Source organism: Seriola dumerili, unplaced genomic scaffold (genome assembly GCF_002260705.1).
Source record: "Seriola dumerili isolate Sdu_G_001 unplaced genomic scaffold, Sdu_1.0 BDQW01000169.1, whole genome shotgun sequence".
Classification (NCBI taxonomy): Eukaryota; Metazoa; Chordata; class Actinopteri; order Carangiformes; family Carangidae; genus Seriola; species Seriola dumerili.
The window spans coordinates 3,295,434-3,315,492 of record NW_019174424.1 but is presented as its reverse complement, the minus strand read 5'-3'; the positions used below and the strand labels follow the sequence as shown (position 1 = coordinate 3,315,492).

Below are 20,059 nucleotides of genomic sequence, written 5' to 3'. Positions count from 1 at the left end.
TTCCTGTCAGTATGAACATCATTTACAGTGCGTTTCTTCAGCGAATTTATAACCATGTATCTTCAGTAATTATAGCTTTCCAGCTCCCTTATATTTTGCGCTAAATGTTCATATAGTCCTGCCTGTCCAAAACATGTTCCTAGAAGTTAGTTAAAAAAATAATGATTTATACCATTTCTCTGAATCTATTTCTATTCCCAGTAAATGAGGCTTAGGATGAGGAATGTGCTGTTAGAGCTGCAGCGAGGCAGCAATCTGCAGCACTCTAGTGTTACTCTCTATAAAAGCACACACATTAATGCACATCAAAAGCCTAATGAGTAAATGTACCAGGGGTTGTTGCTGAGCTGTGGGCACACTGCTGTTTATTTTTGGCTCTCCATATTCATTTGAACATATGGCAGAAAGAATGAACATTAACATGTTATCCAAGTATTGTGTAAGGTTATGTTAAGAAAACAGATCAGGCAGGCACTGTGCCAAGAAGGTTAACAGCAAAGACCCTTCAGATTCTCAACATGACTTTTACAAACTGAACTCTGATGTTTCAGCACATTTATTTGTCAAAATGTCTAAAAATTCAGTACATGGTAAAAAGAAGATACACTTAAAAAGAAATATTTGTAGATCTCAGTAGAACCTAAACTCAGCCTAAAACAAAACTGACCCAGCTTTGTAGGATTAACACAAAATATAAAAAGAAACTCACACTTGCCAAAAACAAACAAAAAAAAAAAACATGTCCACTTCCTACATGCAGGCAGATGTTTATGTTGGCTACAAATCAGATGATTTTATTTCTGGTGAGTCCATAAGGTCTGTCAGAGCAGGTATCCGGGTGATCTGGTGTCAGAGAACCTAAATGATCACTTGGCATCCGGAGGCAGGAAACCCATCTATCTGGAGGAGTTGGAGCTGGAACGAGAGCGGTGACGCCTGCGACCAGGAGATCTGGAGCGAGAGCGGCGCCGTGCTGGGGACCGTCTCCTTGGGGAGCGGGACCTGCGAGGACATGAAAAGAAAACACTTGTGGTTTGGAAGCAGAAAGACTGAGCATACTTAAAGGTCTTTAGGGCTGGGACGATTATCCGACGTAATCGACGTTGTCGATTATAAAAATTATTCGACGTGGAATTTTAGTGTCGACACGTCGTGTAAAACCACACAGGGTAAATGTTCATAGAACAAAACCGGAACTTTCTAATGGGACCGTTTATATTACATCGTCTTTGGTTTACATGGATACAAGCGCAGCGCAAGGGCTGGGACAACGCGGTGACATAATTGAAGTCATTGACTACGTGAATGATTTGCGTCTGTGTAATCTATTTGAACAACATTGCGGCGTCTACCAGCAGTACGACGGAGCATGTGGAGCAACACGCGGCAAAAAAGGCTCGCACACTACTCGCAAATTACTGTTAGGTTAATAAAAAATAATAATGGCTAGATTAGTCGAATAATCGAAAAAATAATTGCTAGATTAATCGTTTAAAGAATAATCGTTTGGGACAGCCTTAAAGGTCTTAACAAAAGATCATAAAAGATATATTCACACCACAATAGTAAAAATCAGGTATAGATAGACATTGTCCCTGACTCAAAGTCATTCAAAGTCAAATATATTTGGAAAATTAAGTTGCAAGACTGACCTTCTCCTCATGCGCGGTGGGCTGCGACGCCACATAGGTGGTGGTGGGGGCATTCGGCGAGGTGGAGAAGGTCTACGAGGTGGAGGACGGACTCGCTGAGTCAGCACAGCAGATGCAGAAATTTCCTGTCCGTCAATCTGACCTATTAATAAAGGTGTCACAGAAAGTTAATAAACACGAATGCCCAGAGTAATCCTGTGAGACAGAGACACTGAAACATACACTCGGGCCTACCTCCATCCATGTGTTTGAGGGCCTTCTGGGCCTCCTCTGGAGTCTCAAACTCTACGTAAGCGTAACCTCTGGACATGTGTGGGTGGAGCCTGTCCATTGGCATTTCAACCATTTTTATTTTCCCATAAGTGGAAAAGATCTCCTGGATGTGGTCCTGTGCAAATAAGACAGAGTACACTTTTGAGAAATGTGGAAACAAAATCCATGATTATCTGTGGCCATCAAAATCCATTTATTAGATCACAATGGCAACATGTCAAAAATTATCTTATTGTTCTACTTTTATATATTTTATCATTCTGATTCTACAATGCCAAATGTTATTTTCTACCTAGCATGGTGTTTCTGTTGTAGTGTCATTATATTAAATTATGATTACACCTGTGAACCTTCAAATCAAGACTAGCAGCTTGAAGGCAGCTGAGTGGACTCTTATCTTTCCTCAGCTATAAAATGTGTAACCATTTCACTGCTGACCTTGGTGACATTCCTGGTCAGCCGCCCCAGGTGAACTTTAGTTGGCTTGGGGCTTGGACTTCTTTTCCTTCGTTCCTTATCATCTCCCCTCTTCTGTGTTTTGGACCTATAGAGTCACAAACAAAACATAGATTAACTTCATCCTGATTTAAACAGGCAAAAATGTCAATGCATTAGAAAAAGTGATTTACGCTGAGCGTGAGCGGCGGCGGTTGTCATGGCGTCGGCGGCTGGGGCTTGGGGAACCCGAGGAGCTGGAAGAGGAGGAGGAACGCGAGCTGGAGGAACCAGAGCGACTGGAACCGGATGAGCTGGATCCACTTGATGACCCGGAGCTGGAACCAGAGCTGCTGCTTGAGGTAGAGCTAGATCTGGATCTGGTAATTTTCAAAAACAAAGAAAAACATGTTTTATTACGAAATGTATAACATTAAGAATGATAAGGTTTCTAAAATAAATACAAATAAAGAGGTGATTTAGTGTAACAAACCTGCTGCTGCTGCTGCCAGTGGAAGCACTGCGGCGTTTCCTTACTTTCTCTCGTCCTCTTTCCTTGTCTCCATCCTTAGTACCACTTTTTTCTTTGCCTCTATCTTTTGTTTTTTCTTCCTCCTTCCGCTTTGTGGGTGATGGTGCCCTACAGTCGGAGGCAAAGTGCTGTTACTTTGAGACCATTTACAAGATTATGACTTTTCTGACTATTTGGTTAGTCTGTAAAATCAGAAAGCAGTGACAAACATATCTTCAAATTGCCATTTTGTCTGACAAACTTTCCAAAACCCAAAGATATTAAAACTACAGTGATACGTATCAAGCAAATTCAAACTTTGAGAACCAACAATAAATGGAATTTTTGGCTGATGAGTGACTGAAAAGATTAATCGATTAAAAAGTGGTCAGCCATCAATTTTCTGTCAACCATGCAAGTACTGTTTCAGATCTTAACTAAGTACAACTGTTTCTTCAACGCATGAAGAGTAAGCGGCCGAAGAAAGTGTAAAGTTCGTGTTTAAGGTGGAAACAGACCGTAATACGAAACGATACTGACCAAATGCTGTTATCATTGAAATATCTCAACCCTCTTAACTTTACGGCCAACAGCAGAAATCCGCCGCCATTGATTTTCAATCTAAACAAGCCGTTAAATGGGGCAACTGTTTATCGATAAATGCTCTCTTTGTGAAGTGCATACACGGTCAAAAAACGTGACGCATTTTTTCGTATGTGATAACCCTCATAATGCAATTGAAACGAGCTTAAGAGTGGTCCAATAAAGGGCTAAACTTACATTTCTTTCAAACGAGGTGATTTCGCTTCGAACACTTGCGGCCTGACAAAAAGTCCCTTGGTGATGACGACAAAGCGGATGTTACGTATGAACCTGAGCGCCACTTACAACTCATTTGTTTGTTTTCGTTGTCGATAATAAAAAAAGAAATGCGTGTTTGTGTGCATATGATTAGATCGTAGCTATGCAAAGACGAAATGCATCATCATGGTACGTTAATTGATTTAACTGAATAGGAAACAATAATCTATCATCCCTCTTGTCGACGAGGTTTGACAAGGTGAGCCCTTCACTTTATTAATGGTTCTAGTGCTAGCTGTTGTCGTTAGCCAGCAACATCTCTGACTTTACGATAGGTGAACTTAATACCGATGTATTCTTGCCACTTCAATGAAAAGTATTTGCAGCAATTTCCAATGTACTTTAATCTATAGCTAGGACAGACTAACGTTAGTTTATGGCATATTTACATATGGATTTATTTAAAGACGCTGGGTACTCCTGGTTGGTCCACGTAAATCTAAAACTAGTTTTTATTCTACAACAAATATATTTATAATAACTACCTCGCTTTGTTACTGATTTATAAAGTAAAATGTGCTGTGACAGATAAAACAAGAAGTCGTTGATATCTTTTTTTTTTTTCATGTGTGGGTCTCTAGATTTTATTCTTATATTATAATACCTGTCTCATCCCAACCATAAAAGCCTCAAATGATGACAGGAAATTTAAACTAGGCGCCAGAAAAATAAAATAAAATAAAATAAAATCCATCCTTGTATCATGGAAAAAATGTTAAAACCTTAAAAGGGTCTCTTAAGAAACTAAGCAGATTTTGTTAATGATTCCAGCAATGTATTGCTGGTATTTTCACATACAAGAATAAAAATTAGTCATCTCTTTTTATCTATCATTAGTAAACATACAACAAGTGTCAGTTGCATTTTTTTTTTGTATGAATCTTCTAGAGATTAACAGCCTAACTCACAGAGCTGCTGTGGTTTGAGAGGCCATGGGCCGGCTGGATGATGCCGCCAAACACAAAGTGGTGGAGCTGCGGAAAGCTGGTCTGAGTTTCCGCAAGATCAAAGCTGTGCTGGAGCTGGAGAACATCAAGGTGTCTGCACAAGCCATCTACCTGTTCCTGAGGGAGTTCCAAGGGAGGCCGCCAGGGAGGGTCAGACCTGTGGAGGCTGGAAGCAGCAAAACAACAGCACAGGTGCAAGCTCGAGGCGGGGCAATACAAGAGAACTGGAGTAACATTCATCTCCAAAACCTAATACGGGAGGCATCTCACCATGCTGGCTTTACAGCTGCTGCAGACTTTGCCAAGCAAGCGTCCACAAATCCAGAGGCTAGTGTGAAGCCATCTGGGTATGGGGAGACCAGTGGAGGCAGCAGGCCAGAACAGCAACACGAGGGAGATAAGGAAGAAAATGACATCCAGATTGTTAGCGTCACCTCCCTTGCACAAAACAGTCAACAAAGAGGTCCCCAATCCACTGTAACAAGGGCAGAGACAGGCGCTGTGTCTTCCACACTAACAGGTACTGGAGCCTTCATGAGGAGGAGAGTCACACCTTCTCCAGCCACCAATTCAATGTTGGCAGCTCGGAAGAGACTTTTGGATAAAGCGCTGTCACACAGGGTGAAGGTACCTACCTTACATTCCCTCCTGCCATGATCTTAATTGTTATATTTGTCATTATTGTAAACAGTTGCACAAAAGCCATGCCAAATACTATAAGCATCAAATTGTTTTTTCAGTCTTAACTTCCATACATTGTTTTTTAACAGTCATACCATCAAATGGCGTCGTTGTTGAGGAGAGATCACCCAAGTGTCCAGGGTTCTGATTTGAGAAGTGTAATGCCTCAGCAGCCTGAAACTTATGATCTGACCACTGAAAAGGTGAGAAAAGAGCAAACCTTAAATGTCATAACTGATCTCAGGATTGACTAAAGTGTGTTGCAGCACTTTATTAAAGATAGACTGTCACTTCTTTAGACCAGCTCACAATACTTAGGTGTTGGGTTACATTTATATGTGTCTTACTGCGTTTACACCAGTAACTGGTTCCAGGTTGTATTCCAGCACAGGTCTTCCATAGTGTATGTCTTCACCTGACAATGGGAGCCTTATCAATTTAACATTCAATCCAAGTTTTGTGTTTATGTAAAATTGCATTATAACTCTCATGACATCTTCTGAATGTTGTGCAGACTGTTTTGGACGGTCAGCCAGGAGGAGGCAGTGCCCCCAGGCGTTTTCTGACACAGAGACCAGGTCTGTCTGTCCATTCCCCTCACCCTCCTCCTCGGGTTGGCATTCGTCTTCCTAATCGGCCACCAGCTCCTTTAACAGCCTCAGCTCCTGGGGGTGCCGTCATTCGCCTTCAGACTCCTGGAGGTCAGGCGGCTACTCGTAGTGAGGGGAACCCAAGCCCTCAGCTGGGAGTCCAGGACGCCGGAGGGAGAAGTGGCCTGCAGGAGCAGATTTACACCTTGGGTTCTGAGGTGCGCAGCTTGGGCCTGGCAGTGAAGATGCTGGTGGAGCAGCAGTGCCGCCTGGAGAGGGAGCAGTCGCAGCAGACACACATTCAGAAGCAGATCCTCAGCACTCTACAGAGCTTCGCCTCCAAACTTGGACACTGTAGCAGTTCTCAACAGCAGCAAAACAAAACTCCATCCCCCTCTGCTTTGCCAACACCTTCTGCATCTACCTCCTTCAGCCAAGACACCTTCAGCTTTAGTCAAGGCACATACACGCAGTGCAGCCAAACCCAACCAAGCTACAACTCTTTAGAGAGTTTAGAAAATGTAGAGGCCTTTAAACTGCCGGGACTGAGCCCTACAAGCATGAATGGGTTTCCACCATGTAGCAATGCTGAGAACCTCCCACTTACTCACACTCCCCCTCAAACACAGCCATATGCAGCTGCATACACACAGCAGAGCAATCAAACACTCATGCCACCTTACACACAATCCTACAATTCTACATACAGCCAGTCACATTCTCAGAGTTTCAGAATATCAGAGAGCAAATCATCTGATTTCCCAAGCAGCTGTTCAGCAAGGACTCTCCAGGACTGCAGTGTTTCCTCTGAACTGCTGATGAACTCCAATTCTGACCAGGATCAACAGATTAATATTATCAAAGTGGAAGCACCATAGAGGACTTCAGTGTTTTGGGACTATAAGGGCTTGGATATTCTTTTTTTAGAGCCTCAGTAGTATACTTATTTAAGACTCGTGTTTTTACAATTAACATATGCTGTAGCATTTTTTAAATTAATTTATTTCCAAATTACATTTTAAGAGAATACAAACAGCAATAGCATAAAGGGATTACAAGACTTTGGTAAAAATGTCATGATTTGGCAGTGATCTTAGATAAAATGATAAATTATGTGCAGGTACTTTGTCATTTTTTTTGTGAAAACCGTTCTTGTTTATTTTGTATCAACCTATTTTGTATCACTAGGACTGGCATTACGAACTGTTACTTTTCATACCTCTATGCTAACTGAAAAAATAATAATAAAGAGTTGGTTATGCACATTCCCATTTCAATGTGTATGGTGGTGAGGGAGAAGTTAACATATTGAGAAGTTTTCCACTAAAACATGTTCCATGATACCTTGTCATAGTTTTGATTTAAATGCGATAAAGTTGTGTATTTAACTTAAACAGTGAGATTAACATATTGACAGTCTACAGCTGAAGCTTACTAAACATGCAGTTCATCTTATTTCCTGCTTCCTTTTTCGTGACCAATCACTGTCAAACATCTCAGTGGGAGATAGCAGTGTCTGTTCAACATTGTTAATCTTTGTCAGACCTGCTGATAGCACAGAGCTCATGAGGTGAAGGACTGAGGGCAAATCCCACAACTGCTGTCAGGTCCAGTTCATCCTCTGTAACTCCAGGTGGTGGAGTGAAACAAAAGTGCTGGAGGAGAGAGGTGAAGAAGAGGAAAAGTTCCATCTTGGCCAGACCCTCTCCAACACAAGACCTTGAACCTGAAACAAATAAAGGAGTGTCATATTTTCGAGTACCTTTTATTTGTCAGATTTCTTGGTGATAATAAACAAACTCATAGATACCTGTAGAGAATGGTAGGAAAGCATCCCTCTTTCTAAAATTCCCTTCCTTATCCAGAAAATGGCCTGGGTTAAAAGTGTAAGCCTTTTCCCACTCATCTTCATCCTGAAGAGCAGATGACAGGAGAATAGCCACTGGAGTCCCCTAAAATATGTAGGGGATGGTGGCACATTTTAGGTTTTATTGTAAAATGTTTGTCATGGTTCCAGAATAACTTAAAACATATCAAACCAATACCTAACATTGAAATTTATATCATTTTTAAATTCAGTCAATACATTTTTAGTTCATGTTCAACTGGTTTGTCCAAGCAACTTTGAATAATAAAATGAAAACAATATATATATATTTATATATAAACAGTATATCAGCACTAGCATATGCAACTGACAATATACATTGAAAATGACATGATATTAGCGCTAGCTGAAAAGTCCAGATTAACAAAGTGACAATTCAACCACTGAGGAACATGAATGTGCACCAAAGTTTATGGCAATCCATCAGAAAGAAATGGAGAGAATCTATTAACAGCTACCTTCTTGATGAAGTAGCCCTGGAAGGTGACATCTCGGGAGGCACAATGTACAAGTACAGGCGTAACATTTGCAAATCTCTGTATTTCATGGATGACAGCATCAGTGTACGGCAGGTTCTTTCTGTCCTCTACTCTGACCTGACGGCTTCCTACCACGCTGGCCAACTCCACCTGGACCTGATCTGGGAGATGAACATTAAGTAAAGGTTGATTAAAATTGTTAAATGAGACAACAGTGGTGGCTGATTACAGTGGAACACCAGTGAAATATGTATCCTCTTGTTTTGAATCTTCTGACTTCATTAAAGAAGGATAAATCTGTGAGGCTAGGTTTTTCTGTGATCAAAGAAAATATCTTAACATTTTAAAATAAAGTAGTTGCACACTGCATATACTCTATATCTCAGTGCCCTGCCATCAGGGACATAAATATCTATTTGTCTGCTGTCTCCCTGTGTCTTTTGCACAACATTGCACTGGTTGAGCTAATAGCAAATTGTTATGTAATAATAGCAAATTATCACAATGCAGTGAGGGTAGTTACACTGACATATCATCTCTGTGTAAGATCTGCAGTAAGTTTGAGACACAATATTTTTACACAAGTAGTGCAGCTCCTTTCAGGAATAGCTCAGTGTGTGTGTGTATGTAGTGAGAGAGAGAGAGAGAGAGAGAGAGAGATCGCGCGGTGAGGCTGGTGACTGAAGCAGAGAGTTAGCTAGTTAGTTAGCAGTTAAGAGTATAGCTGTGAACGTACAGTAGGATATATGTGCACTTTAACCTGTTTCTGCTACAACTACAACAACAGCTACAACTCCTCAAGACCGAAGTTCCCGCCTCTCCCTTGTGCTTCCTATAGTCCAGACTATGAGCCAAGAAAGATTAACAAGAGTGAGGCTGGAAAATGCAGGGTTCTGCATTGTTGCTGGAGTGTGTCATTGTCAATTAATGGTAAATATTTTTGATAGAAGTGATTTTTTGATATTTTTCCTCCATACTGCACATTTGATATGTTTAGTGTCAATTCAGAAGAATAATCCTGACATTTGTTCAGCCAGGAAGGTGAAATATGAAGATGTCTGGGCAGAGCAGCAAGATGCAGGAGAGAGACTTTCAGCACAGGAAAGACAGGCAGCACAAAATCATGTGAAAGGAAAGCCCCTGAATTTAAGAGAGATTTGCTACTACTACTGTCATGAAAAGGTATGTGCCAGTCAGGGGGGGCCTCCGCTCTGCTGCCTATTTGTTAAAGTCACCGCACGCCACTGCTATAGCTTAAAGCAGTGAACTGAAAATTTTGGTTGGTGTAGGTTTGTGGGGATGGCTACCTTACTGTGAACTGTTGGGCCTAAACCTAATGAAGGGTGAGAGATGGAGTCACACCAAGCCTATTCAAACAAGACTTTCATATGGTAAGCCCTCCATTACATAGCCCTCAGTTATTAAGCATGTGTCATTTCTTACCTTGTATTTCTGGGTACTTGGCCATGAGCAGTAAGCCATATCTTAGAGTAGATGATGTAGTGTCAGTGCCAGCAGTAAACAGGTTGACAACAGACACCAAAAGGTTGTCTTCGTAATAATGAGAATTCATATTCCCAGATGCCTTACAAGTATTGAAAATAAGTGTCAGTGATAAAATTACTTTTGAAAGGAGTAGTTTTATATTCAACAACCATAGACAGCACTGTTAACGTTGTGTGAGCCACTAAAAAGGCAGCTCCACGTTCTCTTGGTTCATTCAACAATTTCCTCATCATCATAATCTTTAAAATCTGTAACACGATGTATGTAATATTTTAATCTCATAGCCCTTTTAGGTTAGTTATTAGAGAGTCAGTCATTATAGTCAATGATAATAACTGTATGTACAATCTTTCCTCTCCTTTCAAACCTGCCTTGGTATCCTAAAAGAAAACTACAACTGATTTGTTTATTTCAGGCAGTGTTTACATCTGTTGTTCCCCGATTTACATACATGACACTTTAATACAAGAAGAAATCTAAAAAGAGACAAATAAATCAATGGGCAACACAGTACAAATAGTTATTTTCCCATATTCCAGGAAACAATTAAATTCATACCTCAAGCTGTGTCTTGCGGACGAGAAAACAATCCACAAAACCTCTGCACATTTGTGGATTAAGGGTCTCCTGTAAACCCTTGATCAACTCTGTCATCTTTTTCCTATTTGCAAATGAACCCTTCATCAGTTGCTTTCGGGCTCCAAGCCATCTGAACAGCCTTGGAAAGATGTTGTATAACTGTTAAACAAACAAACAAAAGAAACAAATCACACTATCTGCTTACTTTAAAGAGGTATTTGTAAGTTTTGCTATTGCTATATAGCCAACATAAGAATTAACTGCTGTTTACTTACGAGTCTAAAAGAAACATTGTGAGTTCAGCATCAACCGTCATTCCTTTACTTGCCAAGAGCTGTGTCCAGCAGTGTAACCCTTTTGTTTTGCTTCTATTTCTGTGACTTCTGCAGCTGTGCTTCAGCTGTGTCTCAGCAGGTAAAACTAGTCAAGGTGAATTGTAAATTTTGTATTCTAAGTGGAAATAGAAGCAGATAAGTCAGGATAATTCTTACGTACCCTCCAAGAGGTGTTCGTCCCATAGTTGAAAAGCTTCCCTTCAGTCTAGGAAGTAATCTATTTCCTTGACTAGTGCTTCGACCATTGTTGTCATTATAATACAACTTCAGTAGAAGAAAAGAGGCAATAGAGGCAAGAGTTAACATTGGAGTTACTTTCCACTTCTGGAAACAGCTCTTGGCGAGTGAGGAAATGTTTTTCTAGACTGGTACATAAACAGATGGCAGAGGCGAAACCTATAAATAACATATCATGTACATATGTAACTATAATATAAGGGTTATGTTATGCTATAACTAATTTCTCCCATCACAGTGTAAGGAAGAAAATAAGTGGGATGGGACTCTTTCCAAATAGTTTTACACAGGGGTTAAAGTGGTTAATTGATGCAACCCCTGTGAAGTAAAGAAGTCTGATTGGCAGTTTCATACATGATGTCACACAAGTTAAGTTACTACTTTTTTCACATATTTGTCAGTTATATCTAAACAGACAGCAAAAGAGATGAGCAGACACACACACACACACACACACACACACATGCAAGAGAGATAATTGTACAGATTATTACAATATAGAGCATTGCAATACGTGTAATGAAGGGGAGCCCATGAGTTGGGTGTTCTTTTTAGCTTGGTCCACAGCAGATCTGAAGTTCTGGTCATCATAATCAAATCTGTTCCCATAGACAAATGAGCAGATAATATTGGAGACAGCGTAGCTCACTGGCTGGGTGGTGTCAAAGGCCTTACCTGAAAAAAAGTTTGTTTGTTATGTTTTGAAATAATTACCCCATATTTAAAAATATCATAAGATAAGATTTGAATATACAATATACTTAATTCAAAACTTGTTAATTCAGGGTTTTGTCATAAAAAGAACTTTTATTTTTGTCTTTGTATCAATGCATTATTACCGTCTTTTTGTCTCAACACATCAATCAGGTATTGACTCTCCTCTATAATTCTCTCTTCATTTTCTCTCTTTCCCATTCCAGATTGTTTTAGGTTAGTCAATGCAAACTGCCTCATCTCTTTCCATGAGTCTCCACTGGCAAAAACAATTCCTGGAGATGACAGGGTTTTACCTTTGAATATATTGTTGGTGGAGGAGTAGGGTTTTCAAGTAGCACAAGACAATAAATATTTTTAAGAAAAATATATTTAAGAAAATTTAAGAAAAATAAATATACAATGAAATAAAAAAAACATATAAATTTTTTTTTATTTAAGTATAAAATGATATAGTATGAATTTTGTTGTTCCTAACCATGTTCTAATTTCAGGTCATTGATAATTGGTAAATTTTCTTTGTCAGTAAATGCGTCATTGTTGACCAGAGCCTGCTTGATCGTCCTGTGTCCAGCCAGCATCACCACTTTTTTGGCTCCAAGGTGGACGGTGAATACTGGTCCGTACTTCTTGTAGAGCTTAAAAGCACACACACACACACACACGACACAGCACCCACACACAACACGCACATATCATTATATAGATATATAGCGTTATATATATATATACAACCTTTCAAAATTATACAAAGTCAAAAGTGTGTCTTTTTTACTGTAAATGTATTCTGCAGCTGTCGCTGGATTTTGTTTGTAAACTTTGCCAGAATATTCATATAATGTCCTTCCATTATAGGTCTTCATAGTTTCTTAGTTTTCTTGGGCAACCACACTTTATATGCCTTTTACTTACCTCATACAGCGTGCTGTGAGGTGACTTAGGATCCAACTGTAGCAAATTACCCAGCAGAGGCAATGGCCAGGGTCCTGGAGGCTCCTTTCTCTGAGGGCCAAAGCTGGGGGAGAATAGATAGAGAATAAACAGGATCGCAAATGTGCCAAGTAGAATGGTTGTATTGGTGGACTGCAGCAAAATATCTTCCACAGCAGCCATTCTTTTACTTGTGATACACTAGTCTGGAACAAGTCTTGGCCGAGGTCTTACTCCTTTGTGTCTGTGCACCAAATGAATATTGTGGATGATGTACAACTTGAACTACGACTTCAGACCTTGGACTTTGGACTATTTTTTTGTTGTTGTTTAACTTCTACCTTTCTCCCTCCTCTTCATTTAATTGTAAAAATGCACAAACAGTTTTACTTGTTCATTTAACATTCATTTATATGTATATAGCCTATGTGTGTATGTATAGAAATATATATATATATATAGACACACACACACACACACATATATATATATATATATATAACATACATTTCAACTGATATTGACTTTTGTCTGTAGGCACTATACTATTATGATGGCTTGTGTTTGAGAGACGTGTACATTGGCTAGAACAGCTCCTTTCTCCTAATGTTACGTTAATGTCAGGTCTGATAGATAGCCCTTTAGCACCATAGGCTATATGTAAGGATGGACGTGGCCTCTATGATGTCACCCATAGGTTTCTGAAGAGTGGTTTCAAAGATCATAGACTGGTGTATGTTGGTTAATGACTGTGGCAAGCATACACTTCTGTAAGTCTGTGACCATTGTTTGCACAGCTCATGTGTCAACATGAGTGAAAGACAAATAAAAACATTGGAGATGCAGTGATAATGTGCAATAACTGTTTTGTAATCATGTCAACTACTGCTCTCTGTGTTCTTGTTTAGTCTGGGGCTCTCACTCACAGTCTGAGAAATGCAGGTCACAAAGATCTCATATTGCTAGACAATGGTTCACTATTTAACTTCTATTATGACCAATTCTGTCCAGAAGGCCCCATTCCTATCCTCAGTAACTGACAAGGATAGACAAGGATGTAGGGTAAATCACTAACTTACACAGGACTGCCAGATCCAGACAGTTCCAGTTCCAAATACTGGTTTCAAGACTTTCAAGACACACAAGGACATGCATTTACAAGCAAATAAAAACATTCAGACACACATTTTTTGGGTATGGTACAAAATGTGATTTAACCTGGGTTACATACGCCTTGTTGGAAAGGACATGACTTTGGTTCGCTTGCTGACATTGTACTGCTCATTGTTTGGCCTGTCAAGCTTTCAATAAATATTTATGCCAACAATATCTGACATCTGAAATCTGGTGATCACCTTCCCTTAGCTCACAAGAATTTCCACCATGAATTGGCCTCATGAATAAGATCTCAACAAAAGAATATGGTAAGTGCACATTTAAAGCTTTTCTTTGCTTTGGCCTTACCATGTCCGTGTTTAGCAAGATCACAAAGAAACGGTGTGAAAGTCCTGCAAATTGGCTGTGAACATCTAAGGCTTAGAACTGAGGGATCAGTGACTGTGGAAAGTCAGCAGTGCTGTGAGTACGGCAGGTCAACCAAAATTGTTAAAAAGTCTGAAGTGAACCAGGAGAAATCAAGTCAACTATGGCATGCTTCGATCGAAAGTGGCTTAAGCTTATACAATTGAAATTTATTAAATATTGATGTCACTGGTTGGGTGATACATTCAGATGAAAAGATTGTGGTGTGTGTGTTCGTGCGTGCGTGTGTGCGTGCGTGCGTGCGTGCGTGCGTGTGAAGTTATTTCAGGGGGTTTGGGTTGTGCCCAGATAAAACCAATAGTGAGATAGAACCAGAAATAGTTCTTGGGCAACTGAAAGAGGCTGACCCTGGTGTAATGAAAACCTGTGGTGCATTTGGGTCCATCGGGAACAGAGGTCCTGTAGTGCTGTTTAACAGAAGAGTGTACACTCACACAAAAAAGATGCATTTTTCATCTTTATAAGAAAACATTTCAAAACTACTACCACTGACGTAGTACTATAGTAAATTAAGAACTGTAGAGATTCAGATGCTGCAGCTGAATCATACAAGTAATAATCAGTCCACAGCAGAGATTAGAAGTGAATATATATATAGAAACAATACATATATATGTATATATATGAACAATTTGGCAAAAGTGATGTCAACACTGTTGCTTTCCTTTCCATAGGCAATTCTTCTTCACTGGCGACTGACAGCACACAGCTCATGAGGTGAAGGGGTCAGGGTGAAGCCCACAACTGGTGTAAGATCCAGTTCATCCTCTGTAACTCCGGGTGGAGGAGTGAAGCGAAAGCGCTGGAGGAGGGAGGTGAAGAAGAGAAAGAGCTCCATTCTGGCCAGACTCTCTCCGGGGCACGCCCTGCGACCTGCGAGAAAAAAGAGTAGCAGATGAGTTGAATGTGATCACATGTGTGCAACCATAAAATATCTGTAATCTCAGAGGAACAAAAGCCAACAAGTTTGTCATACCTGCAGAAAAGGGCATGAAGGCATCTCTCCTGATAAAGTTACCCTCCCCATCCAGGAAGTGGGAAGGGTTGAAAGTGTGTGGACTCTCCCACTCGCTCTCATCATACAGGACAGAAGTAAGAAGAGGAAACACGGTAGTTCCCTGGAGGCAAAAGAAAAAAAGCACCATTTTCAGAGTTTTCACAGATGGAAGAAATTATCCAACAAATCCAAATTAGTGTGGATTTGAACTGATGGGAGAAGGTGACCTCTTTGATGAAGTAGCCCTGGAAGGTGATGTCCTGGCTGGTTTTGTGAGGAATGGCCATGGGAACAATGTTGGCCAGTCTCTGTGACTCATGGATGACAGCGTCTGTGTACGGCAAATTCTTCCTGTCTTCTACTCGGACCTGACGGCTTCCAACCACCCTGCTCAGCTCCTCTTGAACCTGGTCTGGAAGGACATGAAACTGAGATGAAATCTGAGAAATATATAATGACACTTTAACCCTAATCTTATGTGAGCACTGTAAACTGAGAGAAGCCTGTGGATGTATTTTTGCACCTTGAATATGAGGGTACTTGGCCATGAAAAGTAGACACCACTGAAGAGAATTTCCTGTGGTGTCCGTCCCAGCTGCAAACAAATTCATCACACTGTACATCAGGTTGTCATCATGGTAGTGTGAATCCTTAATTCCAGACTCCTAGCATAAAAAATAATTACACTAGAATTAATGCCTCATGGTTGAATGCCTCTGCCAACCAGTCAAGTTGCAGGAAATATAGTCACAATCTCCCCTTTATGAGTTACAGCATTGAATAATGGCCAGAAATATTTTTGTAGAACGTTATGATGTCACAGTGAAGTTAACCTTTCACCATTTGGATATAAAATGTCATCACTTCATCAATATATCCTCCACATTAGCACATGAATTCCTGGGTTTTTGCCAAAAACATGTTTTGTGATGTCACAGAGACCTTGAACTTTGACCTTTAACTACCAAATTCTTATCATTCATCCTTGAGCCCAAGTGAATGTCTGTGCCAGATGTAATGAAATTCCCTCTGGGCGTTCCTGATATATCGTGTTCACGAGAATGGGATGTACGGACGACCAGTATTTGATCAGTATTATCAGTCTAGGAGTGGATTCAGTGGAGTCAGACGCCTCACCTCCAGACTTTGCTTACGGGTCAGGAAAGCATCAACAAAGCATCTGCACATCTCAGGGTTCAGAGTCTCCTTCAGATCTGCTATAATCCTTTTTGCGTCCGCAATACCGTCTTCCACATTCCTCATCAAATCCCTCCAGTTTTTAAGACAAGGGCCCAGCCAAGGGAATATGTTGTAGATCTTTAAAAGTGAACGATAAAAACAATCTAATTATTGTAAGATTAAACTCTTAAATGATCTTAAACCTCTACTGGTCTCATTTAATCAATGTCTTTGTTTGGTTTTTCATTTGGTTTTTATATGGATTTGGAAAAGATTTGGTGGTGTTTTACAGGTCACAAATTCCACTTCATTTTGTTTAAGAAGTCTATATGCAGTTTTATATACAGTACATATATAAATATATACATATACATAAAAAAGCAGTGATCATTAAGTCACTCTGCAGTACCAGGATGGAAACTGATCCCGTCAGATGGATGGTCTCATGATCTCTTTCCACCATAGTCTGGAGGTCAGGGTCTTTGTATTCAAACCTCTTCCCAAACATGAGAGCTGATATAATATTTGAAGATGCATAATTAATTGCCCGGGTGTTGTTGAAGGCTTTACCTGAGAGAAAAAAGGTCACAGATGAGAGTCAGAAAGAACATGTAAATTATTCAAGGGAAAATACATGACTGACACAATACAAGTCTAACTTCACCTAATACCATTGGTAAAACTATGATTATTTTTGACCCAGTGTTGGACTTAAAACTTTCACAAATGTATTGTTAGTTGTACAAAATGAAGTGCATATGATATTCAAAACTAGAATGGCACAGTTCAGCACATACCTCTGCCAAGGCCAAACAATCCTACATGTCTGTCAGGTACAGCTTATCTGGATGAGCAACAAACTGTACATGGTCATAGATCTTAACACCATAAATATGTCTGATTTTTTTTTTACATCAAGAGCCATTATTATACATTACTTCCTGTGAGGAATTGATGAAACTGTCGCCAAAATGCTCTATCTCACAATATTAAGGAAAGTGATTAAAAAAATTGCTGGATCCACCCCTTTAACCAGATCAGCACCAAAAGTTAATGTGTTCTTCCCTGGCCCATGCCCCATCCCTCCACCAAGTTTGGTGCAAATCACTTTGGTAGTTTTTGCTGACAAACAAACAAACCAACCAACAAACAGACACGGGTGAAACATAATATCCTTGGTGGAGGTAATGATAAATGCTACGCATATTATCAACCATCAGTAATGAATAGTTGCATATAAATTAAAAAGAGCTAGAATAGATTCTTTATCATTATTTTACCATATACTGTTTAATTTGGGTAAAAAACAACCCAACAGAAATATTAAAAAAAAACAACAACATTAACACTGGATTAAAACATTCCCTTCGTGACTGGTTTCTACCCAACAGGTACAGTGGGACACAGTGATTTTTTCAGTGTGTATATAAATCCATGCAGTGCTTTAGAGGAGATACTGTTACCTTCATGTTGTTCAAATTCTTCAGTCAGGTAATTACATTCCTCAATGATTTTTCCTTCACTAATCCTCTTGCCCATCCCAAAATCTCTCAGTGTAGTCAGAGCAAAACGTCTCATTTCTTTCCACGAGTCGCCATTGGAAAATAGTATGCCTGAAAACAAATGGTTGACTAGTTTTAACACCAACACAAACAAGTAGCAAAAAAAACCTCTCAAAACATTTTCTTACCGTGTCCTTTGTTGAAATCGTAAAATATGGGAGTGACCTCTCTGTCTCCAAACTCCTCAGCATGGTTGACCAGAGCCTGTTTGACTGTCCTGTATCCTGCCAGGACCACCACCTTCTTAAGTCCAAAGTAGACTGTGAACACCGGTCCATATTTTTTGGACAGCTAAAAACATCAACACAAGTAAAAGTGAGACTCACAATAATAAGAAGAAATTGAATTTACTGACTTTTAAAGAAAACATATTTATGAATGCAAATCAGTCTCCTATCATAGCAATGGAGTAAATTACATTGTTTCAGATACACAAGACATTTCTCACATCAAAAAGAGCGCTGTCGAGTCTCTTCAGATCCACCTGAAGCAGGTTACCAAGCAGGGGAAGATGTTTAGGTCCTGGAGGCTGAGTCCGATTTTCCTGGGAGCTGAAGGTGGAGTAAAGAAGGTGGAGGACCAGCAGGACCACAGTGGCCCCCAGCAGGGAGACTGAAGTGGAGGACTGAAGAAGACCGTCCAACATGATCCTATAGTCACCTGGAAGCTTTCCTTTGACTCTTTTTAGGTGCAAAAATCTTGTAATGTCCTCACAGAGAGTTCAAAGTGTTCCTCAGTCAACTGAAAGGATAGCTGATAAGTTCAACTTCCTGGTGTGTTAACATCTTTTCAAAGACTTTCTGGGTGGGACTGCAGGGTCCCGCCTTCTTTTAAAGAGCCAAAAGCTTTCTACTAGTTGCAACTGATACTTAATTTCTTTTCTAAATGATCATTCCTTAATATATTAGCAGTAGTAGTAGTAAGATTAGTAATAAATTTGGCACTCTAATTAAAGTGATGAACAGGTGACATTAGTTATGTGTTTGACTACATTAATAAATATCTATGACAGCTACATTTGTTAAGTACATTTACAACAAACTGGCACAGGTTTAAAAAACAACTACATTAACAAGGTATCTCTTAAAGCTGGGGTAGGCAATAGTGTTTTCAATGTTTGTTATCAATGGGCAAAAATTCCATAATGACACTTCAGCATATTGTAATGGTAATTGCTCTGAGAGTAAACTAGACATCCGCACCTCCCCTTGACTCTGTTTTCAGACTTTAGAAAATCTAGCCTGTGACAGGAGACTATGGTATTTTCAGAGTGAGAGAGCATTCCCATTGGCTGTTCTACAAATGTTGAAAATGCGTCTGCACTTCCCTTTAGATGGATATGTGTCAGTACTGGTGAAGCATGTCAAGCATTTCATGGAGAGAACTTGTACCTGTGTTGCTTGTGTTGCATGCGTGTATGAAGCATGTGCATTTGCCTGTGAGGGGAGAGCTGCAGGAAGGTGGATGTATTTTCAAATTCTGGGTTTTTTTTTGTTTTGTATTGCTTTTTTTCTGATTATAAGGGCTTATAAACTTAAATTATTCTGATTCTCACCATTGCTCTTTTGTACCTAGTCTGTGTTTTACAGGCATAAATTTGCTCCAAATATGATTTATATTATTGGCACAGTAAAGCAGGTATTGGCAGAAAATGGAAAGGAGCAAGTGGGCATCATCAAGCCTGTGACTGTGGTCTATGCAGTCAATGCTACTCAGAATTTAGTCCCTCCCATGTTTATCTTCTCTGACCAGCCCATGCTGCTAATCCTCAATAACCACAAGTCCCACGTTTCACTAATGTTATTGGATATAGCAAAAAGGAAAGGTATTGTTATGCTCACAATTCCACCCCATACGTCAAATCACCTGACGCTTCTGGACATGTGTTTACAATACATTTAAGTTCTATTACAACAGAGCTTGTGATGGTTGGATGAGATCCAATCCAGGCAAAACAGCCAACATACGCAAAATCACTGGATTTGTGAATGGCGCCTTCAAGGCAGCAATGACACCACGGAATATCTAAGAAAAAACTACATCCAAATGCAGGAGCTACCGTTACATTGGCTTGGTTTAGGACCTTGAGGACAACAAAGCGGGTGCAAGCGTTTCCAGAAGACGCCTGGGGATCACTGGCAGTGAGAAACCTGCCTTTTCA

General features: G+C 39.9%; 4 protein-coding genes across 6 annotated transcripts; 1 reads left to right on the top strand and 3 right to left on the bottom strand.

Annotated features, from left to right (window-relative positions):
- Positions 1 to 348: 348 nt before the first annotated feature.
- LOC111227176 (RNA-binding protein with serine-rich domain 1-like) lies at positions 349 to 3,713 on the bottom strand. The gene is made up of 7 exons (XM_022752597.1): positions 3,652 to 3,713; positions 2,854 to 3,000; positions 2,555 to 2,740; positions 2,364 to 2,469; positions 1,887 to 2,040; positions 1,653 to 1,794; positions 349 to 1,002 (listed from the first exon to the last, which is right to left on the bottom strand). Coding segments are annotated over exons 1-7 (843 nt in total). The 5' UTR covers positions 3,654 to 3,713; the 3' UTR covers positions 349 to 896.
- Positions 3,714 to 3,761: 48 nt separating this feature from the next.
- Positions 3,762 to 6,850, top strand: LOC111227171. Of its 2 annotated transcripts, none has more exons than XM_022752593.1 (4): positions 3,762 to 3,861; positions 4,621 to 5,306; positions 5,450 to 5,563; positions 5,875 to 6,850. In XM_022752593.1, the coding sequence occupies exons 2-4, from the start codon at positions 4,665 to 4,667 to the stop codon at positions 6,826 to 6,828; spliced, it is 1,710 nt and encodes a 569-aa protein (XP_022608314.1). In that variant the 5' UTR covers positions 3,762 to 3,861; positions 4,621 to 4,664; the 3' UTR covers positions 6,829 to 6,850. The 2 variants fall into 2 exon arrangements, with proteins under 2 accessions (XP_022608314.1, XP_022608312.1); XM_022752591.1 differs by having other exon boundaries at positions 3,762 to 3,931.
- A 603-nt stretch (positions 6,851 to 7,453) lies between these two features.
- Positions 7,454 to 12,868, bottom strand: LOC111227172 (cytochrome P450 2K1-like). The gene is made up of 9 exons (XM_022752594.1): positions 12,601 to 12,868; positions 12,167 to 12,326; positions 11,814 to 11,963; positions 11,489 to 11,649; positions 10,382 to 10,561; positions 9,761 to 9,902; positions 8,297 to 8,478; positions 7,761 to 7,902; positions 7,454 to 7,676 (listed from the first exon to the last, which is right to left on the bottom strand). The coding sequence occupies exons 1-9, from the start codon at positions 12,799 to 12,801 to the stop codon at positions 7,480 to 7,482; spliced, it is 1,515 nt and encodes a 504-aa protein (XP_022608315.1). The 5' UTR covers positions 12,802 to 12,868; the 3' UTR covers positions 7,454 to 7,479.
- A 1,743-nt stretch (positions 12,869 to 14,611) lies between these two features.
- On the bottom strand, positions 14,612 to 18,748 carry LOC111227173 (cytochrome P450 2K1-like). Of its 2 annotated transcripts, none has more exons than XM_022752595.1 (9): positions 18,347 to 18,748; positions 18,027 to 18,189; positions 17,800 to 17,949; positions 16,746 to 16,906; positions 16,295 to 16,474; positions 15,681 to 15,822; positions 15,385 to 15,569; positions 15,137 to 15,278; positions 14,612 to 15,033 (listed from the first exon to the last, which is right to left on the bottom strand). In XM_022752595.1, exons 1-9 carry the CDS (start codon positions 18,542 to 18,544, stop codon positions 14,846 to 14,848), a joined length of 1,509 nt encoding a protein of 502 aa, XP_022608316.1. In that variant the 5' UTR covers positions 18,545 to 18,748; the 3' UTR covers positions 14,612 to 14,845. The 2 variants fall into 2 exon arrangements, with proteins under 2 accessions (XP_022608316.1, XP_022608317.1); XM_022752596.1 differs by having other exon boundaries at positions 17,836 to 17,949.
- Positions 18,749 to 20,059: the final 1,311 nt, after the last annotated feature.